General features: G+C 41.4%; 2 protein-coding genes across 7 annotated transcripts; one reads left to right on the top strand and one right to left on the bottom strand.

Annotated features, from left to right (window-relative positions):
• Positions 1–304: 304 nt before the first annotated feature.
• Positions 305–10,362, top strand: hnrnpul1 (heterogeneous nuclear ribonucleoprotein U-like 1). Of its 2 annotated transcripts, none has more exons than XM_037125157.1 (16): positions 305–463; positions 968–1,256; positions 1,561–1,845; positions 2,014–2,227; positions 2,410–2,483; positions 3,000–3,139; positions 3,416–3,515; positions 3,616–3,728; positions 3,973–4,239; positions 4,530–4,652; positions 4,740–4,868; positions 7,344–7,512; positions 8,289–8,555; positions 8,715–8,866; positions 8,955–9,173; positions 9,431–10,362. In XM_037125157.1, the coding sequence occupies exons 2-16, from the start codon at positions 1,001–1,003 to the stop codon at positions 9,545–9,547; spliced, it is 2,625 nt and encodes an 874-aa protein (XP_036981052.1). In that variant the 5' UTR covers positions 305–463; positions 968–1,000; the 3' UTR covers positions 9,548–10,362. The 2 variants fall into 2 exon arrangements, with proteins under 2 accessions (XP_036981052.1, XP_036981062.1); XM_037125167.1 differs by lacking the exon at positions 305–463 and adding an exon at positions 646–801.
• Positions 9,735–27,797, bottom strand: rasgrp4 (RAS guanyl releasing protein 4). 5 transcript variants are annotated; one of them, XM_037125195.1, is made up of 19 exons: positions 27,660–27,797; positions 26,576–26,953; positions 25,621–26,146; positions 19,100–19,242; positions 17,969–18,080; positions 17,667–17,729; positions 17,421–17,552; positions 17,139–17,280; positions 16,296–16,469; positions 16,053–16,169; positions 14,870–15,145; positions 14,693–14,773; positions 14,292–14,396; positions 14,053–14,162; positions 13,750–13,900; positions 13,628–13,664; positions 13,077–13,208; positions 12,751–12,968; positions 9,735–11,825 (listed from the first exon to the last, which is right to left on the bottom strand). In XM_037125195.1, exons 3-19 carry the CDS (start codon positions 25,635–25,637, stop codon positions 11,715–11,717), a joined length of 2,121 nt encoding a protein of 706 aa, XP_036981090.1. In that variant the 5' UTR covers positions 25,638–26,146; positions 26,576–26,953; positions 27,660–27,797; the 3' UTR covers positions 9,735–11,714. The 5 variants fall into 5 exon arrangements, with proteins under 5 accessions (XP_036981090.1, XP_036981099.1, XP_036981075.1 ...); XM_037125204.1 differs by having other exon boundaries at positions 25,621–25,800; XM_037125180.1 differs by lacking the exon at positions 25,621–26,146.
• Positions 27,798–27,813: the final 16 nt, after the last annotated feature.

The following is a 27,813-nucleotide window of genomic DNA, read 5'->3' as shown; positions in this document are numbered from 1 at the left end:
AAATTGCGTTTTGCGCCTTCTAAAGTGCTGTACTGTAAGAAGTGATAAACAATTTCCCCCTGGGGATTAATAAAGTACTCTGAATCTGAATCTTATAAGGCGGGCACTTATAGGACTACAATACCCAGCATTCGTTCAATGTAAACACTGCATCACTTCCTTTTTTAGACTATACCAAGTGCGTGACGGGGAACACGCAAACTACTTAAGCTCATATGTCGAACCTCCTTCATATTAATCTCTCCAAATATAACATGGCAATACAAACTAGCATTTTCCACATGAGTACCTCGGTTTATTTGGGATAATAGTAACACAACCCGATAATAACCCCGTGTACGTATGTGTGTCGGTCCAGTTAACTTCCGGTTTAATGTTTGTGTCTGGTGTCCGACCCTAGAGGGCAGTAGCGACTGTCTCCATCATCTATCCCGGCTGACCCGCGCAACTCGCGTGTGAAGAGGTAGGCCTCAACATTATTTTGGTCTTATTTTGTGTCTTATGTCGTAAACTGCCAAACAAAAATTAATTGACTTCAGGACTTGCATGTAAATCAGACCAACGTTTGCAGCTTGCGTGCTCTCAGAGTTGAAGTTACACGTCCTGCATTGGTCCGCGGTATGTTAGCTAACGCTAGGCTAAGAACGTTACAAACGTTAGCCGACATAGCAACAACTTGGAGTGCATAGTAACGTTGACAAAGATCACCGAGATGGGTTTGCCGTGCAGTAATAATAGATGCATATGCCGTTATGAACTCTGGACCACATGGTTTATTTTATACATGTCCTGCGGAACCAGGTACAGTGGTAACTTATTAGCTATAGCTGCTTCTAGTCTAGCTAACCAGCTAATGTAGCCTGTTGGGCTAAGGCGGACTGCCGCCATAAGATATAGATTTGAAAGTTAGTTGTTGGTTCTACTTAACCGTGTTCTTTGTGTCTATTTTTTTTCTTTTGTTTTTTAGCATTATTTAAAGACAGTTAACATCTGAGGCACAATGAGCGTTGACGTGAAGAAACTGAAAGTAAACGAGTTAAAAGAGGAGCTTCAGCGCCGCGGCCTGGACACCAGAGGCCTGAAGGCGGACCTGGTGGAGAGGCTGAAAGCCGCTCTGGAGGCTGAAGCTCAGGCTGATGCCCCAGATCAGGGAGAGCAGGACGATGAGTACCTCCAGGACACCCAAGACAACGAAGATGAAGAAGATGACGAAGATGTAGAAGATATAGATGATGGAGAGGATGAAGAACAGCAAGGTATCCCCCTATTAATGCTTTAATATTATATTTTGCCATACCATCTGATATTGGCGTTGAACATGTCTGGTGTATGAACTTAAATAGTCAGCTTTCTTCATCTTTATGAAATCTTTGATAAGCCCCAATTATGCCTGATTTTTAAAGTGCCTATTTTAACAAAGTTTATGGATTATGAAGTTGCAGATCAGAATTAAGTAAGAAATTAAACTGTCGAAACAATTAATGCATATTGTTCTAGAGATTCATATCTTTTTGTTTTCATGAGCCTGAAAACTTAAGAGTTTGTCCCACCCTTTTTAAGATGCAGAAGCAGAAGAAGCAGCTGAGGAAGATGAGGATGAAGCTGTAGCTGAAGGTGATGGGGATGGTGATTTTCCTCAAGAGGAAGATGAGGGTAGAGATTCAGGTGGGTACTATGAGGACGAGGAGCCAGAGGGCGAGCCTTATGAAAGTCAGCAGACCTCAGACTCGGGTCACAGCATTCCCGACTTCACAGCAGATGTTGACATACAGAAATCTGAGATGATGCCTGAGGAAGAGACCAAGCCTGTACCAGAGCCAGAGGCGACTGTTGAGGAGCAGAAAGGTGATGTTTATGGCTATACATGTAATATGAAAAATACCCTGTAGACATGTTTTTGCTCTGAAGTGCTTTTCATCAGATCATTGTTAATTCCAAATCCCATTAAGAACCTCCTGACTTACTTGCTTGTACAGTTCCACCCCTGAAGCTCACTGAGATTTTTCATTTCAGAAGTCAAGGTGGAGGTCAAAATTGAAGATAACCCTGAGGCTATTAGAGAGGGACAGCAGGATAATCGTGGGACTGAACGGGAGCATGGACAAGATGCTGCAGCTCAGGCTGAAGAAGTCAAGGTTGAAGGTGACAAAGGTGGACACCAAAGCCGCAAGAGACCGTATGAGGAGAACAGGAGTTACAACTACTATGAGCATCGTGAGGAAAAGAGGTATGCTCTTTATAAATTGTGATATTTGGAATTAGGACTTCTAGCTTAGGCTTTTAGTCAGCATAATAGTACAGTCCTGCAAAAGTCGAGCAGCAGAAATATATAGTCAATTACTAGTGTGTTCATGTGTATTTTGTACGTAATACTGGTTGTAAACTTAATACTCTGCTGATATTGCACAGATCCCGAACACCACAGCCCCCTGCTGAAGATGAGGAAGAGAACATAGATGACACGCTTGTCACAATCGATACATGTAAGTATTGGGATTTTTTGTATCTGCCAGTATAAAGATGAACCTGTGAAAAATGTTACAGCTGTTAAGAATTACTGTTCCATGTGTAAACAATCAGACTGAGCTGGCTGGTTTGATTTCTCAATAAGCATCTCTATTTCAGTTACATTTTTAAATTTAGAGGAAGTTATTAGTGTTTCATACAATGGTAGCTTTTTACTGCAGACCAAACATTTTTTGGCTACAACCTGAACTTATAACCCAACATCCCCACTGCTCCTGGCTTGTAGAGGTGTTTGAGGATGGATTAAAGAAGTTGGGACGGTGTAGCAGACCTCTGTCTCTCTCCTCAACAACAGATGTAGATACATGGTGGTAGATTAATTTACTCCACCCGACTTCATACCTGTAGTGCAGTAACTCTCAAGTTCCCTGCCAGCTTATACGCCTCAAGTTATCTGTACAGAACTTGTTGATACATTTTGTGGTGACTTATTAGTACATGGAAAGAAAAAATATCTCTTGTCTTATTTTCAGACAACTGTGATCTGCACTTCAAAGTTTCCCGGGATCGCTACAGTGGTTACCCACTGACAATTGAAGGCTTTGCTTATCTGTGGGCTGGAGCACGAGCTTCACATGGTGTCACTCGCGGCCGCGTGTGTTACGAGATGAAGGTAATGTGAACAACACGCACAACCCTAAGATGCTGACTTTTTCTGAGGGAGCACATCTGCTGAGATATGGAGATACTGTAAATGAACATTTTCTCTATGCTGTGTGCACATAATGGTCCATAATTGATGGACGGAGGATGAGCAGCTCCTTTGTTTCTCCTGTTAACGTAATATCTTTACAAAGTTGGTCTTAAACATATATTTGAACTGTCTAAAAATATGTTCTGACTGTCATCTCTATAATTGTTTTGCCCTGATATGTCTCCCACTCTTCAGATCAATGAGGAAATTCCTGTAAAGCACCTGCCCAGCAGTGAGCCCGATCCCCATGTGGTCAGAATTGGATGGTCACTTAACTACTGCAGCACTCAGCTTGGTGAGTGGAGAAATTTCTATTTGACATGAATGACAAAATCCCACTAAAGAGAGCTGTGGCCAGAAATGGAAACAATGTGTTTGTTTATGACTTGTTGTAGGCGAGGAGCCCTTTTCCTTTGGTTATGGAGGAACTGGAAAGAAATCTGAAAACTGCAAGTTTGCAGACTTCGGTGAGAAGTTTGGGGAAAACGACGTCATCGGTTGTTACATCGTAAGTAATAGCAGCTGTGACTCAATTCCTTAATCAACTTCAATTGTAGCGTATAAAGATCATTTAGAATTGCTGCTTTAGTGTCCTCTGTGTTGGTTAGGTTAATTCATAAATAATAAGTTGTTTTTGTCAAATAATTATGGTAATAAATTGATGTAATTCTGTTATTGTTTTGTCCATCTAGTTGACACCAACCAGTAAAACTAATGATGCTTTTTTTTCTGACTCGTGACTATAATATCAGGACTTTGACAGTGGTGACGAGGTGGAGATGGGCTATTCTAAAAATGGAGTGTCGTTGGGCGTGGCTTTCCGGACAACCAAGGAGGCGCTGGCAGGTCGTGCCCTGTTCCCTCATGTCCTGGTGAAGAATTGTGCCGTTGAGTTTAACTTTGGACAGAAGTCGGCGCCATACTTCCCCCCACCAGAGGGTTACACCTACATCCACAATCTTGAGATGGAGGACAAAATCAGAGGCACTAAGGGACCTGCCACCAAAGCTGAATGTGAGGTAAGGAAGCGCTGAGAATTTAAACCAGTGTCAATAAATTGTGATTGATGCAGCAGCCTTGAAATTGGGTCCAGTGCCTATAAAACAGAAATATCCCCCTTAACCTTTTTCAGTTTTGGGATTAGTCACACATAGTGAATGTAACTGGCAAAGGCAACTGCTGGTGCTACCATATGGCATAGTGTATTTTGAGTCAATATCTTTTTGAGAGGAGGTTTAAATTTACCAATTATCACATAATCTTTGCACCTGGATGCAGAATTAACATGTTTTTTGTGCACTCATTTCAGATCTTGATGATGGTTGGCCTGCCCGCCTGTGGAAAGACAACTTGGGCCATGAAGCATGCAGAGGCCAACCCTGAGAAGAAGTACAACATCTTGGGCACCAATGCCATCATGGACAAGATGAAGGTTGGTTTCGGTCCCCACTGCCCAGTTAAACAGACCTCACACAGTTACACAGTCCATCACGGTCTTTCTTGACTATTTGTCTTGCAGGTGATGGGTCTGCGTCGTCAGAAGAACTACGCCGGGCGCTGGGATGTTCTGATCCAGCAGGCCACCCAGTGTCTGAACAGGCTGATCGAGATCGCTGCCCGCAAGAGACGCAACTACATCCTAGATCAGGTACTGCCCTCCCACCCACACTCTGCTCTGATACACGCCACAGTCAGTCAATGTGCCCTGATGATCAATCTCTCTAATGGACTATTTATTTATCTTTCAGGGGGCTCTGTGTATGATAGAGTAGAAGAAGCATTGATCACCCTCTTGTCACTTGCTTGTCATGTATTGAAAAAGAAAATGATTAATGGCTCTCATAAGTGACAGAATATTTCATGTTTTCATCCCTCAGTATATTTGCACTTGCTATTTCTTGTCATAATACAGTATTGTTTGTCTTGTGAATTTCAACAATGTACAAGTAAACCATGACTATGTAAAGATGTTGAGAAACAAGTAAGCTCTGACTGGTGAGTAAGAAAAACACCTTCTGTTGCTAATTTAATAAGACAGAGTTGATAGCTTTTTAAAAAGCTATTTTAAGTGAGATACATGGAACTTTTGAGTGTGTTTTTTAATGAATTGACCCTGAAGGTAAGTAATGACTAACAGATTTTAGATTTTCAGATGCTTGTTAGGACAGTGTGAAAACAGGTAGGTGGGTCTGATTGTGGACTGGCTTTTCCGTGGACATTGTGAGTATATGCAGGTGGGTAATATCTGTCTGTTGTTGTCTTGACTGGGACTAGAGACCGTATGAAGAAGAGGTAAGTCGAGGTAAGTCTGGGGGGACCCGTCAGAATAGCAAGATGTTTTAATGTAGCGTGTTATTGTTACGAGTATGAGATTCACAGTTTTACAGTAAATTGAGCTGTTTAGAAAGAGAGAATTCACTTTACTTTAAAAGAATTGTCAGATGCATGTGGTTGATTTGTAGATGTCGTCAATGGAAACCATGTTGTGTGAAAGAAGTACTAGGGTTTATAAATTGAGATTGAAAGTAATGCATGTAGACTTTTTATACATTTTTGATGTATACATTTAAGTGTTAAAGTAAACAAGTTAGTTTTAAAAGCACAGCACTTCACAGGAATGCCGAAGTGTGATACCATCGAATTGTAAAGTCATATTAGTTGCTAAATTTGAGACACTACTGTTAATATTATTATCACATTCAGAGCAAAAGTGTTAAATGCTGCTTTTAAAGAATATTGATTTCAAGTTTTCATATAAATATTAGTGTGACGTTGCTATAGAAGTTCTTTTTAACAACATACTTGAAGAAACATTTAGTGCTGATTGTGTTGTGAGTATAGAAACCTGTGGTTACTGTTGTGTGAACACAGATTGATAGACTACAGCTGATACTTGAGTTTGAGTTGCCAATTCAGAAGCTTTATTGTGTGTTCATAAGTTGGTGGCTGTGAATCCTTCATTTGCATAGTGACACAGTGTGATACTGACTTTATTTTTATAGCTGCGTTTGTCCGGGAGGTTTGTGGCAGCTTGAATTCTGAATCTAATGTGTATTTTAAATCTTTAACACTGTAGGATTTGTTAAGAAATGTCGTGATTTTGAGCTGCACGTTTATTTTTGTTTCTTAAAGCTGCACAGATTTGTCAAGGAATATATTTTTAGAACATAGAGAACCAAACGGGGATTTGAAAGTGTGGCTGAAGTGCGGAAAATATGTTATTTTGGTGTTCCCAGTTGTGATGAAATGGTTAATACTGAGGTGACAATGTTACATTTTATAGAATATGTATTAAATGGAGTTGCTGTAACAAATATGAAGCTGCTGCTATCTTGCTGGTTTTTGCAAATTATTTATTGCAGCCTAAATTTCCCTGTGTTGGTTTTTACTTGCACTATTTTCACCTTTGAAAAGGAAGTTGTGTTTTCACCCTCGTGAACAGGCTTGATTGAATCAAAGGGAACTGTAATGACATGGCAGAGGTATGCGCTCTACTGTGTGTATTTCTAGTTGGCAAATGATTTATGGCAGCTACACTTGCCTGTGGTAGATTGTCCTTTGGCCATACTTTTTTTTCTTTCTTCAATAATATGCTAAGAATATGAACCTGTATTGTGGAAGAACCAGAATTATTAAGCAGTGTTTTTATTAAGTATATTTGAGATTCTTCATAGTGGCGTCACCTCTGACATCATTAACTCCAGTTGTAACACTTTAAACACTTTTTACAAGCAGCACATGAAGACAATTCGATTGAATAAGCACAGTAATGCCTAGGATCACTTTAGAGATCTATTTTTTTTATTATTGATTAATCTGAACTTCGTATGTTGTGTGACTGAGCGAACAAACTGTACAGTGTAGTCAGTTATACTTGTGGGGTCCCCCTGTTGTCCATAACTAACATTGATCAGGAGTCACAGGTCACCTGGATGCACAGACCACGAGGTGAGTCTGTGGAGTGATGAGAGGCCATTAGAACCTGAGTAAAAACGTAGACTGACATCCAAGCCAAACCTCTCTCACTTCATTATTGCAGGGTTCCAGCTTCCTTCCAGTGGAAAGCCATTACAAGTAAACAATAACAAACAAGCTTCTACTTCTTTCTTGTCACCATTGCTAGACAAATGTATATGGATCAGCAAGGAGACGAAAAATGCGTCCTTTTGAAGGTTTTCAACGCAAGGCTATTGTAATTTGTCCCACGGACGAGGATTTAAAAGAACGAACATTAAAGCAAACCAATGAGCAGGGGAAGGATGTGCCCGATCATGCTGTTTTAGAAATGAAAGGTAGGAATGCTGTGGAAAAAAACAAATAAAACACCAGATCTACTTTTTTACTTTTCTATGTGTTGTCTCTAAAATCAAACTTGGAAGATGTCCCCCTCCCCCCTTCCCCCATCATAGGCTTTGGCCAGATATCAGACCTGGACATTTTTATTTTTTTTAAACGGTCCACATAAATTCGATTCCTCCTTATTTTTTTGCCCTCTATCTGCCCCTTGCCATAAAGCTTACCTTTTTAATGCACTGCAAACTGAGACTCGGGGCCTCGTCGAGGCCATGTAATAGTCTAATATTGCCCAATTTGCTTCTCTGAAAAGGATGTTTCCAAATAGCAAACTTACAAGCAGTTTCGTGCAGACGTATTTGGAAGTTAACTTGTAAGTGCGTTACATCAGCTGCTCTTGGTTTGCAGTGCTGTTTCCTCCTCTCACCAACCTTCTAGTTGTCCCTTTTGCCCCCCGCCACACCTCTACTGAACTCCCCCCTCTCCTGTGTCTGCTTAAACAAATTTTTCCTCCATGTTCCCCTGGAGGTGATGTTTGTTCCCTCTACCCTGCCATCTGCTTTCATCTATCTGCTCTTAGTTTCTGCTCTATGATGTCCACTGTCTTTGTATGGTAGTAATTATTTTTCATTTTGTCTTCCGGTGGTGTGCCTCCTCTGGTCTTCACTACAACCCCCTACCCCTCTCTCTTTCTCTCTTTTTCTCCATCCGCCCCTTGCTGGATGGGCTGTCCCTCTCTCTTCTCCTCCTGTGGTCACCACTATCACTCTCCAAGCCAACTTTACTCTTCCTGAGGCTTGCGACTTCCTGGAGGCAGTGACGTACGCTGAGCTGCAGTGCGAAGAGGCTGAAACTCTGCTGAAGCAGTACAATGAGGAGGGCCGCAAGGCTGGCCCACCCCCTGAAAAACGCTTTGACAACAGGCAGGGTGGGTTCAGGGGCCGCGGCGGCGGTGGAAGCTTCCAGCGTTATGACAACCGTGATGGGCCCCGCAGTGGCTACCAGAACCGCAGTGGAGACGGAGGCAGTGGTTACAGAGGAGGTGAGTGAGGGAGTCGACATATCTCATGTTTTTTCCTTTTTTGTAAAGCTATAGTATACTACTAGTAGTACTATATGAGGTTGCTTAAACATATTGACTGCTTTTACACTAACGTTGTGTTTACCGTATATTGTAACATGATATTTGTTTATTTGGCAGGCTACAATCGTGGCAGCTATAACCAGAACCGTTGGGGAAACAGCTACCGCGATGGAGGCTCTGATTCACGCAGTGGCGGATATAACCGCAGCCAGCAGTCAGGAGGAAGTTATAATCGCTCTGCCCCGTACAGCAAGGGGGGATACAACCAGGTACTTATATGTGGAGAAATACAATAACTGATAAATGTTAATGTAATGTCAAATACATGTTTTCACCCTAACAATTCTTCTTTTCCAGGGCTACAACCAGAGCTACAGTCAAGGATACAACCAGGGCAGCTACAACCAGAATTACTACAGCCAGTACCCAGGATACAGCCAGAGCTACAGCCAGAGCTACAGCCAGACACCTGCCGCTGGACAGACGTACAACCACCACCAGCAACAGCCACAGCAGCAGCAGCAGGCGCCGGCGCCACAGCAACAACCACAGAGCTACAACCAGCAATATCAGCAGGTAGGCAAAGGCGAATAAAACACTACCTGTCCCTGCCTTTAATGCAAATCTGCTATCAACTTGTAAAATAGGTCTACTGTAGTTACAATTGAACCCTGTGGTGGTTTGGTTTATGTTGTTACGTTTTGACTCGATTCCTTCTCGAGTACCTTAGACTTTTTCAGAATTTTAAACTGAAAAGCAGCAGCTTTTTTTTTTTTTTACTGTTGCATGCTCTTATTCTCATGCTCGTTCTTGCTCTCTGTTTCTCCCTCCAGTATGCTCAGCAGTGGCAGCAGTACTACCAGAACCAGAATCAGTGGAACCAGTATTACAGCCAGTATGGCAGCTACCCTGGACAGGGCAGCCAAGGCTCATCTTCTGGTTCCCAGTAGCTCCGCCCTGCACCTCTACCTGCATCCACCTGTGTCCTAAACCCTCTGACCTCTGCAGCAAGTCGATTTTGTACAGTCTCACATCAAGTCCCCAATCATAACGGTCTCTGTCGGGTTTAACACAGTAGCCTTCATTCCTCACCAATCAGTGTACACTTAAAACTGTATACAGTTTGATGTCTTTTCATTTTTTTTTTTTTTTTTTTTTTTTACTGAATGAAGTCTTACCCTCCGCAGTGACTGTGAGGTGGTAGATGATAGGTATCAAAGCATTTAATGAATGTTATCTATTATGCATTGAATGTGGACGTCTGTAGAACTGCGAACTCCACATTTGCTACAGATTGAAGAGGTTATTGTATATTTTCTAGGATGCATAGTGAGGAAAAAGTTACAAGGCAGGATAAATACAGCAAGGCCTGAATAATTTTGCTTGTTTTGAGAAGCTTAACAAAGAACAAAATGCATGCTTTTTACCTTCATGACCCTTTTTCTCCTGCTCTTTAATTTTCAGTTACGAGTGAGCACATTTTATTTACTCCAATAGAATTCATACATCATTTTTTTTAATAGGTGTTGTTGATACTGTAGTATTTAAGCGTTAATTGAGTCTTTGATTGAGAAAAATATTTTGCCACTCCTAGTAGTTACGTGCAGTTTTTTTTAAAAATCCCTTTGTGATTGGTGTTTATTGAGTCCAGTAGTTAAATCTTGTTGTCAAACCCATTTTTTTCTACCTGGAATTGAAAATCTGACTGACCAGTTACCCAAGCTGTCTTCTTGCCTTTATACAATAAATGCAATTGTATACGCCGGTAGGTGTTCATGTGTTCCTTTTTGTTTCTGCCACAAACAACACATACTGCATGATTCATCACTGTTGGTGTATTTTTCTTATTTTCAACAAGATTGAAATTGAAGACAAAGGACAAACCAAAACAAGAAAAGCATTCACCTTGAAATAATATGCCATTTTTATGAGCATATGTATAGTTCCAGTGCAGTCCTGCTGAACCTTGAGTGAACTTTTAGGAGTGATTTGAAAAGTCAAATGTTGTCAGGGCAGGAAATAAGATGTTCTCCAGTAATATTTGTGGTGGCTGACTGAGGCAAGTGTTCTTTCACAAACACACTGTGATGGCAAGAGAAATCAAGAAGATTTTTTCGGAGGTATAAAAGAATAATCACATCATGATGTCACGGTTAATCACATGCAAATATCCAATATTGGGCTTAACTTATTTGAAAAATCGCACACCATCATCTGGCCTAAAATAACGAAAGATTAAGGGAATAGATACCTTATAAATGGGATGGCAATACCCCGCGGGTTGACAAATGACAAATCGTGTCGTGGTGCACATATATTAACCAAGCCAAAGTCCAACAAATGCCAATTATACATTTTTGACCAAATTCCAAATTCACGAGAGGTGTCGTATAGCTGCCCAAGTTAAAATGAACCAGACTTTCTTTGAGTTTAGTGTTAATTTCCTACCCTGCATTTTCTTCGTAGGGATGCACGATAACATCTGCACATGATCGGTACTGGCTGAAAAAGTCTTTACAATATTGGCATGAAATTAACATTTCTGGCAATGCAACAGGTCGATGACACTTTGTGTACAGGAAGAGTTTACTAATTGGTTTTATTATTTTCCAACACAGGAAAATGTTTTTTTTTTTGGCAACTGGGGAAAAAAAAATAAACACAAATATTATTATTGGCCAAAATAAGTTGGGAAACATTGGCATATTGGTTGGTGGCCAAAGTTAATATCGTGCATCCCTAATTGCGCGTATATTAGATCAGGAACTTGATGTCTGCTGTCATTAATGACCTTGTTCATAGAGGTTGTGTTGAGTCTTAGCACCAGAGAAGCAAGGCACCTGTTCTAAAAACAAGACGAGGTGTTTATAAATTACAGTGGGAAAACTGATGTATGAAGCCTAAACAACAAACCAAACTAATGAGACAGACACAAATAAAATAATAAAAACATATCACAATCATACTTGAAACATGAGGGAGTCCGTGTATATTCGCTGGTATTGAGAAAAAAAAAATCTCATCAGTTCAACAGGAGTCAGACACAGCTGTGTCAGACACGTGGTGGTGTCTGGATGTTTTTGTTCGTGAGGGGGAAATGTTTGACGATAAGAGCGCTCAGTCTGGCTCTCTGCTCTTGTCTTTGTAGAGATGCAGCTCCTCCATCTTCTCCTGCAGGAACGAAACAGGCATGGAGCTGCCTCGTGTTCTCGCTGGCAGTGTGTTGAGCTACGAAAAAAACCAGAAAAGACAAATTTATCATCCAGAAAACTCAGAAACAATATTTTATTTCTAGGTTCTAGCGGGAAAACAGTCCTTAAAGTCCTTAAAAAATAGTCCTTAAAAACTGCTGACAGTGATCTTGCTGGACTACATTTTGCCTTATTTAATAACCATTCACCTCGTGTTAATAAACTCAGTAAATACAACCAAAACCATGGGCTGCTCGTGGAGGTAGTGGTGAGCTAACAGAGGCTATGTTCTCAGTTCTCCATTGTTTAAGAGAAAAAGTTCACTTTTGGAAAGGGCACTCGGCACAGAAAGGATTATTTCTTGGTTGAGTTTACTGTGCGGCGGCAACACCTGCACAGGAGCTTTATGAGGGGAATGAAGTGAAAAACAATATTATAGCCACAGTTATTCAAACAGAGGATTTAAATCAGGGTTGAACAATTACAGAATTCAAATGTGCCAGGCTTTACAACCAGGAAATGTACTGTAGATGGGCCAGATACTTTCAGCAGCCACCTATAACCATTTCAGTGTAAACATACATGGACACATGCACTTAATATAGATTTAGTTTACAAATTCTATCATGTGAGATTTAATTGAACTGGTCTGTTTTGAATTATTTTCCCATAAGAAAACCTCAGTGAGGAGCGTCATTTAGAGGAGTAAATTTCTCCTAACTCCTAACAGCCAGTATGTGTGGTTGATTCATCTCTCTTGTTGTAGCACTTCACAGTGTTCAAGTGAATCACTGCTGGAAGCTCTTACGGTGTTATTTCTCCACCTGTGGTCACTCTATAGATTTATACTGACACTCGTGATTCTTCAGTTGCTGAGGTCAAGAGCAATTGTGATGAAAACAGCAACATAGCACAGAAAAGCCAGAACAGGCCAATAAAATTCTGTCCTCAGTCACAATCACCTTGCAGCGTCTCACCTTCCTGTCTGGGGACGCATGCACAAGGGAGTTGTGGTGGTTTCCCCTCTTGTCCTTTTTCTCAGGCGTCCACACACCAGGATCCGTCTGAGTCGAGCGGTCTGACAGCGCAGAATCTTCTGTGTTATTTTTCCAAACCGAGGTGCCCTTGTTATGTTCTGTCTCATTGCTTTGGGGGAAAACAAACGCCTCCTCCTCTGAACCTGACAGGGAACATAAAATAAGTCAGTTTGCAAGGTTCAAGGTCGTTTTAAAGGCAGTTTTTTAGGTGTTAGCTGTATGTTTTGTATATGATGTGGAAAAGGACGTACTCCAGCTGTTGCCCTTGGTTCTTGAGTCAGGGGCAGGGGTGCAGGGGCAGGACCCTGTTGTGTTCTTGTGTTTCTTCAAACACTCCATTCCCACCAGATCTCTGCAGTGTCTGTGACAGTTTATCCCACAGTCTGAAAAAACACAAAAAAAACTTTAACAGACGTGTTTCTACTTAAAGGATCAGTCCACTCAAAGAAGAAGAAAAAATAGGTCTGTGAATGACGTGGCACAAACCAAATCACTTTCTCAGCTGGTAAGTAAGAAAATACATTACATATATAATAAATATATTTTTTTGTAATATGCTAAACACTCTTTTTTGCACACAGCTTTCTTGAGAACTGCTCATCCAACACGACGCTGACTGTCTAGACTTATTAAAACAAGTGTAAAGTGGACCAAATTAATGTTTTTAATAACAGATCTGGAGAACATACAGACAGAAAGACAGAGCTTTCTTGTTTTACAGTTATATACAGGGTATCATCTTGCTCTGATGAAGCTGATTACTCTTTGATGAAGACTGAGACCACATGGATTGTGATCTTACCTTTACAGTGGTAGCCCTGCTTGATGACGCCCCACAGCTACAAGAGAGCAGACACGATACATGTTATTGCAGTCTGACTGGCCAGGTATATAAGACTAAGCATGGATACAATGGATACTCACAAAGCCTCCACATGTGTAACAAAACGTTGGACGTTTATACGTCATTTCATGGAAGTTATGCGCGTCTTTGAAGTTGAAGCCCAGCTTGGCACATACGGACATTCCCCTCATGAAGTAAGAGTTGATTTCCTCACGGCTGATTTGTCCTTCTCTGGGCAGAAAATGTTCCAAAGTGCAACACAACAGTGAGTAAGTCAGTTGAGGGTTTTAGAAACCATTCAGCAGCTCATGTTGTTTCATGTTTTTCTCAGTTTTGCAGCCACAACAACACGAGAGGCCTTTGACAATTTGCAGCTTCCTCACCTGTCAGTTTCGTGAGTGCAGAAGGAAAAGGGGAAGTTGGCTGCTATTTTCTCAAAGTCCTCCAGCGAAATGTAGCCGTCCTGATTCTGGTCGTAATTTTTCATCACGGACTGCAGGGGGCAACAGAGCAATCACATATTCAGTTGCGCTTGTCAAGGAGCAGTTGGTTAGTTCTGCTTTAGGCTGCCAAGTAATAAGGAAGTGAAAGACATGGTTTTGTTGCAGAGTCACATACTCACATCCACCATCTGTTTGACGTGTTTAGAGATGGTGTCAGGGTCGAGCCTGGGTGTGACCCCTGAACCCCACTCTGCCACTACAGGCGGTTTAACAGGAGCTACAGGCTGTGGACCGACAGATGCAGTGATGAGACACGAAGGACTGCGCATGTGAGAAACAGGAAAAAAAAAAAAAAAAGAGCACACCCACCACATAACACGCTTCCCTAACGTACGGCGCTTTGATGTGGCTCATTTTGATATATTTCGACACTGAGTCTATGCTTTTGTTTTGAAGATGTAACGCCCACAGACAGTACACAAATATCCCCCGTCTTGTGAAAAAAGGTTATAGCAAGTGTGAGCCTGATGGCCTGAGAGATAAATCAACTTCAAAGAGAGGGGTGTTTAGCTCTACTGACCTGGATCTTGGGGTTCTTGGGTTCCTTGGTGTATGAAAGTTCATATATCTCATCCTCAGTGTAGTATAAATCTAGAGAGAGCTGAAGCATTAAAGAACATAATTTGAGATGTTCTTGTTGAAATCTTTTTCTTTTTATCTGAATTCTTAAAACACTCTCTGAGTTTCTGTGTCGTACCGTGAGCAGATGCAGAAGGTCTTTGTTGGCCTCGAAGGGCGGCGTGTAGCTGTGTATAGACAGCAGGTCGTTGATGTTGCTGTACAGATGCTGCAGCTTGCTCAGGTTGATCTTGTCCTCGTCGATGTAGTCCGGCAGGGCCTCATTCAGCGAGATTAGATCCTTCAGGTGGACACCCAGGATGGGCACCTTGAAGCCGCTGCAGTCATTGTAAACCCGCCGGTAGTTGATGTAGTTGCTGCGTGAGGAGAGCAGCTCTGTCATCTCACTCAGGGCCTCAAAGAGGACAAAGATCAAGAAGGTAAAGATAAATGAGCCTGTCGTGTGTCTCTGTAGTTAGTAATTCGAAGGCAGACTGTGCAGGATTTGTTGGTTTCGGTTTGTAAACACATCTGGGGTCAAATGTATAAATCACCCTCAAAAGTGGTTCGTACGCGTGCATATGTTTCCAGTTTTGTGTGTAAAAATTGATCCAAAGAATATTCCATATACAACATTTCTAGAGTCATTATTAGAGAACCAGCACTGCCGATATAAATGTATCTATGTCACTCAGGCAACACATGTTCATGGATGAGATGATGCATCAAGTTTTATTCACGTTACATCGAGTCACGTTTGTCATCTTCTTTCCTCTCTCTGATGTATCAGCTGCTGTTTTCTTAGAAGTCATTACGACAGGCCACCAAATAAAAAAAACACCCCTGCCTTAATTAAATTACAGAACTTACTGTACAAAAAAACACCTTTTTTTTTCTTCTTATCTCTCAGTGATCAAATGAGAACATTTTGTCCACAAAGTGTTGAATACACATTGTACGTACAGCTGGTGGCCTTGCATCAAACTATATGTTCAATTATTATACTTTTGTCTGACTAAACAACTAAAAAAAAAAAAGAATTGATATAAGGATAAGTGAAAGGAACCTGTGTTGTCCCCTAAAAGAAAACAAGAAGTGAAAATGTGACCTACTGTATATCAAATAATTCTCCAATTTGCTGTTACACTTTCTATGATAACAAGTAAGTAAGTAAGAGAAGCGTACAATTATGAATAACAAATTCACACACGAATACGTTAAAACTAAAAATGTCCAGGAAGGTCAATGATTCAAGAGAGAAAAGCTGAATCATGATGGCATTGTGGTGAGGCGGACTGACTCCTGAGTAATATTTGAAATACCTTAGTGATGTCAGGAGGCAGAAGGTTAGAGGTGTCTTTGAGGCGGGAGATTGAGCTGTGACAGAGGCCTCCAGTCACTGCCATTAGAGTGTTAAAGTTTTGCAGAGCACGAAGTTTCTATAGTGGAGAGAGCAGAGGGAGTGACCGCGAGGTGTGAAACAGCAAGTCAGTTTCTCCCAAAAACAAAACCTAGAAACCAAAACAAATAGTTTTTGTGACGTCCGATCCCTCGCCTCGTTTTACCTGCGCCACGTGAATGAACTTAGTGAAGACCTGGGCTCTCTGCTGCGCTGTGTGTCTGCTCAGGATCATCAGCTGGACCCACTGGGAGACTCCGTTACACATCATGACCGACCGCTCCAGCGCCGGGTTGTCCCTCACCGAGCCTCGCACCACGTAGCTGCGGTAGTCCAGGAACTGGCCGATCAGATCAGCAGTGGTCAGTCAGGAAACAACTTAATTTGTGTCAATTTAACTTAGTCATGTTGACTCGACATGATGAAAATGTTTTAATAAATGTGACACTTTACACTGAGGTAATTCAATTCGAAAGGGATAGAATCTAAAGATGCATTGACTCATTGCATTGGTCTGGTTATGAACAGAATAAAGAAAGGAGAGTGTGGAAAAATATCTGTTTCTAGATTTGTGCCAGTATATACATAAAGTGATTTTAAAAAGGTTTTGTTGTTAGGAAGCTGTGGCCTTTAAACTCCCTGTCACCAGCTCTTACAGTCTGTTGTTTCATTTTATACACAGCTGTTTGTGTTCTGCATCAAGATGCACAAAAGTATGAGTGCATTTAATTATTCAGCCTCACTTTAATAATTACACAGAAAAAAATTGATTGACTGAACAGCGTCTACTTAGTTGTCGGTTAAAGTGATGTCACTTATCCAGGTTATTATGAGATAATTACATCCGTGTCACCGCTGGTACTGTAATTAGTATTTGTTCAGTTAAGAGTGTTATCACATCTTCTTTGCACTTTCACCTGTTTCCTTCAGAAGGAGCAAATCAGGGCAACAGGATGAGGTCTTATTATGTGACAACAGTAAATAATAAGAGGCTGTTCAGTGAACTTACTGAAACGTTACAGAAGTTCTTGAACTCCAGGTAGCTGAGGTGCTCAGCCATCTCATCTGGCTCCATGTGGTCGAAGATCAAAGACACCTTCCTCTTCTTCACAGAGGGTGAGGGTGCCTGGAATATGTTCACATGAGGGCTTCTAGGAAAAGAAAGCCAAGCAACAGGACAAAAATACTCGGTTTTTCTATTTATAGAAAACCTCTATTTTCTATTTATAGAAAAACTTGTTTGAGTTGTGGCCAAATAAGCAAACTATAATTCCTCCAGGGCATGGCTCACAGGCAGGAGGTGTCGATGAGCTGCGAGTGCGTCTCCTCTCCATCTGACCGGACCAGCGCCCACAGGTCCCCCATGGTCTGCTCCAGGCGGGGGTCGGCCTCAAACACCGCCGGGAACTGGCTGATCCACTGCCTTGCCACACAGCAGGACAGAAAGTATGTTTACTACCCGCAAAACAGAGCAGGATAACCAGTTCTATCACAGTCTGTCATACAACACGCTCATGTGCCCGGTGTCCTTACTCACCTGATAAGGTGGCAGATCTGCGAACGCTTTGGTCCTCTCTTGTCTGAAGGACAATCCTTATAAGTGAGAGACAGAGTCAAGGATCTAAACACACTGAGCAGACATGGCTCAGCATTACAAAAGAGAAGAAAAAAAAAAAACCACGCACAGGGATATATATATACTTTAAATCTGCTTTGTCGACAAGCAGTGCAAAACAAAGCCATGCCTGTTTCCTGATCTGATTAATGAATGTGGACATGTGATTGGGAGCAGTGCACCAGTGGGACCAGAGTACTGCACTGAGTGACAGAGGAGGATATAGGGTGAGAAGTTTCTGGGCAAACATTTGAGATGGCACAACCCAACTGTGCATCATCAGCGTCATGTGGACCAGCTGGGACCCTCTGGGGCTGGAGAGCTTCCCCTCTGAGTCTGCAACCAAAACAGAGCAGCACATTTTACATTAAAAGGATTAATGGGGCTAAAACAACAACATAAACTGGGGGGCTGCACCGATCAGCTGGTCAAACAGTTCAGTTCAGTTCAGTTCTACTTGAGTTGGGTTTAGATTTTCATATTGGTTTTCTCCAGCTGCCCTTTATATTCAAGTAAAAAAAAAAAAAACTACTCATACCAATTATTCGATTATCAGAATAGCTGCCGATCGATTAATTGTTGCAACTCTTGATTATACAATTACGTGCAATTGACAGAGAATCGACAGAACTAATTCAAAACAAGTAGCACTGGAGCAATCGATGCCAGCTTTTGATATTTATCAAGCTCACATCTAGAATAAAACATTACTGCACACTTTTCATGCTTAATACTATGATAAATATAAATTTGTATGACAACATAAAACTACTCAACATCAGTGTCTCCGTTCCTGCTCACTACCTGTGGACATTTTTTGTTCTAATCATCTACCTTTGACACTAAATATTCCCTAAGAAAACTGTATGATTATCTAGATAAATAAGGATCTTACATTTTTTTAAACATCACAAAACAGTTTCCACCCACAGTAAAGGCACTGTGATGGTAACAGGACCGGATATTTCAAAACCTCCTTCAAATTAAACATTAACTATCTGTGTGGTTGATACTATTAGGGGCATCCGGACATGTTTTTGGAATTTGGATGAACTGACCGATGAAGAGGGTGAGACCACTGAAAGAGAGGCGGAGAGGCAGCGAGGAGAGAGATTTGTATAGTTTATACTGCATGGGAATAGCTCGTTGGCCTCTGTAGCCCAGCAGAACAAAGCTTGATTGTATGAGACTGCCCTTTGTCTCACTCCCTCCCTCCCTCCCTCCCTCCCTGTCCGTTTCTCTCACCCTGGATCCCCCCTCATTCCTCCCTCATCCCTCGTTTATATAACCTGGTTGTGATAAAGAGTAAAGACACATGACAAACTTTGGGAACACGTGCAGGGACACAGACTGACCGAAGCAGTTTAGGCAGCGCTGTATGAGCTCATCCAGGCTGGCAGCGCTGGCACTGGGAGCAGAGCTGGGGCTCTGCAGGGCCCGGCTGATGTCCTGAGGACTGGGGCATGTATTCCTCCTCCGCTGGACCAGTTTGGGCTTCCTGAGAGAGAGCGAGAGAGAAAGAGAGTCAGACACAGACAGGGAGAATAACTAGACTAGAAATAAGTAGAACAGAGTGTGGTGAGGTAGTGCAGGTCAGCATCTGAGGAAATGCAGCTCCCCACATCTGATAAGCTGTGCTACAGCGCTGCAGCTGTCTCAACCATCACGTACTCACAGAGCAACTGAAAACAACTACATAGCGTTCTGTGTTTCTTCGCCCGAAGCTACCTGACAGATTGTAGCAGAACAATCTGGAAAATGTTCATTATTTGTCAAGTTAGTCACAGACTCGGACTTGTGCTGACACTTCGTCTGGTCACCAAACATCACAGGTTCAGGTTTACACTGAAAAACTGGCCCAGTTACAGACAAGTGTGCCGTATTTTCACTTGATCTGTGCTTTTAAAAGCTTCTTAAATTAAGAGCGAACAGAATTTTGATACATATTTTGATGAATTTTGATTTCCTTTGTCACAAACGCTAGCAGCTATCTTCTACCATGGCTGTTTTAACAATATGATGATTACAATTACAGCATATATTTATAAAGAGAACTAGATAATGAATATAGAGGTGGTGTCTATTCAGTCCTATATCAATTGCTTGTCTTTTAAGTGGCTCCCACAGGAGAGGCTGATGTGAGGAGTGTTAATTTGGTTGCAATCAATACCACATGACACTAAATCCTACACACTGGACCTTAATTTGATAATAGGGTATATATATAATTATAATTACCCCCATAAACCCCTGAATGAGTTTAAAAACAGCTGTGTTTATTAGGTGTTTTTTATAATTGGCCAAGTGTTTGTTGTACTGATGCGTGCCTTTCAACAGTAGTTACAGTACACACTGAAAATATCAACGTCAGGCTGAAAAAGTACACTATTACATAACATTGGAGTCATTCTTATAATACGTTGCACACCTACAGCAATACTGATTTGCAACCATTGTAATTTTTGAGCACTTCCTCAGAAAACCACTCCCTCTCAGGACCTGTTGGTGGCACGCATGCTAGCTGAAGGTATTATTTAATGCAATGTCAGGCAATTGTACTGTATGGCAGCATGTAAAAACTGAGGTACATGTTTGCAGACTATTTAAAAGCTTGTTGAACAGCATTAATTGTTGACAAGAACACTGGTAAATGTATAAATAATAAATACATTGAGGTTATGTTTTATAACCACGTGTTACCAAGAAAATAAGGAGAAATAAATAGTTCTGTCGGACTAAATTGTTTATTTTCCTTTATTTATCTGAGAGAGGATGAAGGAAAGATCGTTCCTCAGTTGAACACCTCAAGAAGGTGTAACGAGCTATAAATTAAACCTTGTTTGAGGGATCCCCATTAAATCCCAGTGATTCTGAACCAGTTAGGTTGAGAATGTTGATATTAGTTGTGTTTCCTTTGGCTTTCAACGGTCATGACAGAATGACAACATTTGTTTTCGGTCAGACATATCAATAACCACGCCTTTGACCATACGATGAAGTTGGTTTGGTTGTGAGTGTGATCTCAACTGCAAAATAATGTTGAATCAATGAAGGTCATGGTTCACTACGCGTGTTAACACAGAGTTTCTCTTTCAGGGCTTTTCAAATACTGTGCGATTAACGCTTCCTCTTCAGATCAGGGACTCAGTTTAGCAACGTTTGAATTCATTTCACAATAACCAGTAAGTGACTGTTTTCGTATATCTTGCATTAAAGCTCATATCTTTGCCTCAGTTTTGCAAAAAAATACACATTTCTATCCATAATAATTCCATAATTGAGATGAAGCCAAAGTTTAAATTAAACCTTGTTTAAAAAAAATATGGTAAATCTTTCAACGCTCTGCTCATATGTTTCAGATTCTGTCCTCATGTGTCTGTAGTAACCTCATGAGTCTGTAACATTATGTATCATGTATGTATCGCTGTGAAGCTGTGTGAACTGTTCTGTCTACTGCGGCTAAAGCGATGACATTACCAGGAAACGCTATGAGTTCAGAGAACTGCCGACAAGTTCCCTGAATGACCAGATCTGCATCCCCTTCTCTTAACCTGCGCTCGTGTGAGCGGTTCATTTCCCCCCCAGCCCACTCATGTTCTCAACAGGAGCAAGCGCACACATTAAATAACTAAACATAAACATCCTTGCCGGTCACAGAAAAGAGCTCTATGTACAACACATGAACGGACACTCATGGGCGCACAAATTCATACAGGCATACAGGGTGACATTCACTCATCTATTTATACCACAAGCTCCTCTCCTGTCTGTACGTGCCGTTTTATCCAACCGTCACAGTTATCACACCACACATTTCCCCCTCAGCCATGCCTTGATTCAGAAACCCTGATGTCAGTGACGACCCCATCTCTCTGCGTCCTGGCAGTCCTGCTTTAGGCAGCTGGTTTGAAAACCTGCTGGGCGACAAAAGCACACCTCTCCTCCTCTCCCTCCTCTTCGCCTCATTACACCGGCTGGCTGCTGAATTCAAAACACAAAACAGCACAGCGTGTACCACAGTGAGCTACTTTACAGTACAGACAGGTGAACCTCACCACACATGAAAACCTTTGTGGGAAAAGACAGACACGCACACAGAGGCTGCCTGCATTATAATATTAAAATGTTATTGCCCTTATATTCTGATACACAGTATAAATCTTGATGTTTTGAAATCTCCTCAAAAGCAAATCAGAAAATCTCAATTTCATGATATATTTGACTGAATTCACTAAATTCACCGGCTGGATCAGAAAATTACACCACCACCACTTAAGACATATCACAATATAACGATACACAAAATCTTATGAGTGCTAATATAATATTGAGATACTGCCCAGCCCTACTTTACATATAACTCAGCCACCTTTTACACTTCTACAGTCTCGTCCAGAGGTTGAAGGATTGATGGACGTAGATTTTTCTGAATGTTAAATCTTAAATAATGTGTACATTATTTAAAGGACAGTGTGTAAAATGTACTGGTGTCTTGAAACCTACTGAATACCCCTCACCTCCCTACAACATCAGCTTCTACACATTGATGTCAACAGGCCTCTGGGCTATAATAAGATACTTCAAATTGACCTTTGTAACAGTAAAATTTACATTTCTACATTATAACAGTAATATATTTATATGCCTGCAGGTCTTAAATCATTTGCATAGAATGTTCTTTGCATTTTTTTTTTAATTTAGAAAAACTGTTTAAAAATGTGCAAACTGATGAAGTAAATAAACAAAAATGAAACAACTGAGGATTCATTTTGTGACTTTTGATAGATGGTTTTCTTATCTCAGTGCCCTTTACAACTCGTCATCTCCCTCTTTGACTCAGAGCGAATCCACTTCTGACTGTCAAAGCAGTCTTACATATGAGGGGAGACGCTCGCTACTACAAACAGAAGTGCTGATTGGGAAATGTTATTGATGTCATGACGTTTGTCAGGGAATTTCCCCAAGATTGCTGAGCAGGTAACGCACAGCGCAGCAGTCACTGATCTCTGTGTGGTGAGTCTACGCAGCTAAAGAGACAGAGATCTGTTGGTAAATACGCTCAGCATGTGGTGGAATCAAATGCAAATCTGAACACAGTTGGTGTTACTGTTACTGTTACAGCATTTGCATTCCCCTTTTTCCAAAGAGTCATATCAGTAACTGGCTGGACAGATATAGTAGTCACCCCTCTGTACTGTAACAGTGCATCCCTGGAAACCACATAACTGCTGATAGTGCAAACTGTGCATGATAACAAGGAAAAACACTCTCAAAATGGTTAATTGTTTCTTGAAGCATTAAATAACTAGGGCGATCATATCACTGATTTTATTCTAGGAAGACCTTTTACACCTCCTTTTCCTCACTGGCTCTTCCTTCACCCACATTTTCCTCTTCCTTCATCCTTGCTCTATTCAAGCCATTCAGGAAACTGCCTCTCCTTTTTCTTCTTTGGAAATCCCCCTCTCACTCCCTTTCCCATCCGTGTCAGGACTCCTGGCTAGAGATCCATTCCCCCCCCCCTCCCTTTTTCCCTCCCTCGCTCTCACACTGGCGGGGGGATATGCAAATTCCTCTCTTTTTCTTTCCCTAATTGATTAATTGAAGCCAGGGTCCTTTGAAGGCCTTGTTTGTGAGCTGCTCTTTTTCTCTCGCTCTCCCCTCTCACAACCTGCGTTCTTGTACCCTCCGCATCAAGAGGATGCATCCACTGCAATGAGCCATTCATCCATTCGGGCCGACAATAAAGTCACTATACCAACCATTGTAGTTTACATTAAAACAGCGACATCTATTCACAAACGTTCTGGGCTATTTTGTGGAGAAGAAGTCATATAAACTGTTTGGGACTGCAGCCAAGAATCTGTTGGACCGTGAAGTCATACCTGCACAACTATGCACACCTTCAGCACCTTGACATACTTTCTCTTCCCCTTATGTTCTCTCTCTCTCTCTCTCTCTCACACACACACACACACACACTTATCACACATGATCTATATCAGTTATTCTGCTTAATGTTATCCCTTTTCTTCTACAAAGCTTTTAACAGCAAGTCTCGCAGTTTTCTAATGATTTGTGAATCTTAGCAGAAACCTAATCTTGGCCTTATGTGTTATGTTATTTTTTTAGGATTGGTAACACGCGTGTCTCTAAACTGAGATGACTTTTCTGAACTGTTAGATCCCCAACACGTAGTACAGCACAACAGTTAATCTAACAGCAACAAATGCACTAATGAACACACATCTCAGGATCAGCTCTCATCGTAGACTTGTCTTCCAAAAGTAACAGTGTCACTCATTACATGATAACCATAAATAGCTAACAACGGGTGCTTCTTTGAAGTCCATTTATTACATTTATTTAGCATGAACCAGTATTCTATCATAACAAAACAAAGACATTGCTTTTCTGCATGGATACCTTAAAAAGTATACATCACAGAAATTCTGCAATATGCTTCAGTAAGCTTGTTTTTTTGGCCAACGTTGGCACAGAATCATTCCAAGTTCACAAAATGAATTTAAGGTAATTCTAGTATGTAATTTACAAACTGAGCATATTCACTACACATACTTGTACGGGATAGCTACAGATGTAGCAATACAAGTGCGAGTCAACCCTGTTCTCAACGACATCACTCCCTCTGCCCTCTCTTGCAAAATATCACCTGGCTGTAAACCATTGTGACTGGAAGATAATGGTGAAACACTGTCACATACAATTACAAAACACAGCGGATCCCCCTTTCTTCATGCGGCACAGGTCACAAATAAAAGATTTAAAATGTGAGCTTGTGCATTTCCCAAATAGGAATTTATGCATTTTTAAAAATGTCTTTTTTATAGAAAATGTGAGTGTGTTATGTTATTTTACATTCTCAGTGTAATGGTTTGGAGGTGGCTAAGAAATAGCTCATGAATTTTCGAATGATTTGGTCATTTTGTGTCTCCGCAATGAAAAGTGACCCACAGTTTAGGCCACATTAACTTCTGTTGTGCCGACAGTGAGACTGAATTTGGCAAAGTGAACTCAGTACTGAAGGATGCCAGTTATTATTTAACCAACATTCAGAAACTGTAATTCCAGCTACTGATTTAAGATAAGCATGCCACTGAAGGAGGCTCCATCAGTCCACCTTAAACTCAGGTGGTTAAGTCACACATAAAACACATCTGACTACCTTAACATTCAAGACACAACCCTGTCATTCCAGGCAATCTGATAAGAGCTGCGGTCACAACTTCAGCAGTAAAAAAGTGTCACTGAAAACTAAGGCTACTAAATATGTCATTTGTCAGCAGTATCTTCGTTTAAATGCAAAAAAAAAATATCGCTGAACTGACATGTGAATGTAAATTAGCTGGTTAGGAGAGAAAAGCAGAGCACATTTCCATGGAAAGGTGGGCAGGCAGCACTCAACAGGCATGCACAACTGTTGAATGTCATGAGTCTGCTTGTGTTTAGTACACACATATCATTTGAGATGTTGATATTCTTCACTGATATGCAGGTCAAACACATTAGCCGTGACCGTGTATGCCTGTGTGTGTGTGTGATATGTGTGTCTGCAACCTTTCTTTTAACACAGAGCCTCTTTCTGTCTCCACTGCACACTGTCTGGATTCAAATAAAGGGCAGAAAACATACACACCAAGCGGAAAATCAAAACTAAATGCCCTCATTTCTCTTCAACGTGTCAAAAGGCTTTGCACAAACCACACTGCATCTCATAACCTCAAGGTTCACACTTTGCTGCTGCACACAAAACACTTGCTGCTGACACATACTTAGACTTGCACAAGACACCGAGCTGCAAGTGGGTCCGAGTGCACCAGACTCTCAGTTTTGATGCACTCTCTTTTTTAATTACCTCTTGGTCTTGTTCATTGCAGAGCTCTTCTCCTCAGCGGCACTCCTCCTCCACTGGTGATCCGCACGGGCATCTGAGCGTGTCCCTACAGCTCCATGGTTGACCCTGCTCCTCCTCCTCCTCCTCCTCCTCCTCCTCCTCCTTCTCTTCTGTGTCCTCTATGTGTTTATGTGCCCAGGACTGCAGGAGCGGGCACAAGATGGAGAGCTGCTGGGGGTAAGAGCTGCCCACCAACCAGTCATAGACTAGTCTGAACTCCACGCCTAAACCTTGCTTATCAAAACCACTTTCTGTGTGTCAGCCCCCCCTCCACTCTCTATCTAAAGATATCTATCAAACACAACTTAACAACACAACCGACTCAGTGCTCCCTCCACCTGCAACAAAGCAGAAACTTTAAAAGAAAAAGCCTCAAACTGGACTGCAATAGCGAACAAAAGTAATCCACTTGTCCCCTCAACATAAACAAGTCAGCATCTTAAATGGAGGAACTGGCTCTGACAGATAGGGGAACTCACATCAGTTTCTGTGTGTGTGTGTGTGTGTGTGTGTGTGTGTGTGTGTGTGTGTGTGTGTGTGTGAGTGTACAAGGGGGAGGGGAGAGTAGAGAGAGAGAGAGAGAGAGAGAGAGAGAGAGAGAAGTGAGCACAAATGCAGTACCAATAGAGGAAGGAGGAGGAGAGTTAGAGAGATAGTGATGAGCAATCATCTAAGCACCATCAGTGTACTCCAGGAAGCAACATCTGTGGGTTTTTTTCAGAGCATCAACCCAGAGACAGACAGAGAGAGAGAGAGAGAGAGAGAGAGAGAGAAAAAAAAATAGGCCACACCTAAATGTCACTTTATGATGCAGTTTTCTGGAGTGTCGCCTGAACTTGGCAAGAGATTCAGTTCCTGAAAAGAAAATCCTTAGATGTCTGATAAAATCGTCGAATCGTGACATGTGTCTCCTTACCAGATTTGTTCATCCAAGGTCTCCAGTGTCCCCCAAATCACGTCTATCACCCTGATTTCTTCCTTTTCTTCTTCTTTTTTTTTTTCCTCTGTCATTTCTCAGGGGAGAAAGTGATTACACAGGGAGGTAGTGTCTGTGCTTGTGAATGTGGCTGTGCAGCTGGACAGGGAGACTCAAAGGCATCCTTGTTTTAACGCACCAAGAGGAAGAGGCGACCAAACAGGGGACATTAATGTCCCTAAGTCTGCAGAGGTGGCTTCTTTTGCTGCAGGAAGCTGACTGGCTGGCAGAGAGAGAGTGGGTGATATGGCATTCAAAAGCAGGGAAAGATGCACAGAGCAGGAATCCTGCAGTCCTTGCACGGAAACTCCAGCACACCTAAAAATGCATTAGGATTTGCATTAGAAAGGGAGATCATTGGAGGACAGGGTGTATATGGAAACGTAACTGAAGAAAAAAAAAGTTTCAATGGTCTTTCCTGGTAATGTTGTAATCTTACTGTAATATTAAGCAATAGATCATTCAAACAGGAAGGGTTGCAATCAACTCAGCTGGTAAATCTAAAGACACTTGCCACATGCTATAAGAAAAGAAAAGCTCTAAAAGTGCTCATTTTTATTGTTAATCAACATCATAATCAATATTTAGTCCAATCTTTTTGTTTTGTGACAAACATGTTTATTTAACAAATTCAGGGCCTTGTTTGTTTTTCTGATGGCTTTTATTTTGTAATTTCTCGTAATAACGGAACCGTTAATTTATATAACCGTTACGAAAAGTAAAATTAGCTGAACAGTAACTGACGGTTGGTCTGTTAAATTGTGACTTTCTGGGAGAAGTCAAAGTTTAATTAACATAGCATACATATAATGTTTTTAAGGATTTCGCAGTTTTCTCGTGATAGGTTAACTTTTGTTGTTGTTAGCAAACTAACTTCTATGCTAACTAGCCGCGTTAGCGTTAACGTCACTTAACGTTAACTGTCTCTTGGGGATATAGTTGATTTTACTTCTTTTGTTGTATTTAATTGTCAAACAATCAGCCCGATACGCTTTGTTGGACAACCTTAACAACCAAGACTTACCATTATACGGATATCTTACGGCTCTGACTGTTTTAAGCTAATTTACTGCTAATTGTTGATCATTTTAATGCCTGTTGGGAGAACTATGGCAAGAGATTCAGAGACCAGTTCTCGGTGTAATGTCGCCATCTTCAGGCGCGGCGCCGCAACTGCA

Source organism: Acanthopagrus latus, chromosome 2 (assembly GCF_904848185.1).
Source record: "Acanthopagrus latus isolate v.2019 chromosome 2, fAcaLat1.1, whole genome shotgun sequence".
Classification (NCBI taxonomy): Eukaryota; Metazoa; Chordata; class Actinopteri; order Spariformes; family Sparidae; genus Acanthopagrus; species Acanthopagrus latus.
This window is presented reverse-complemented; position numbering and strand designations above follow the sequence as displayed.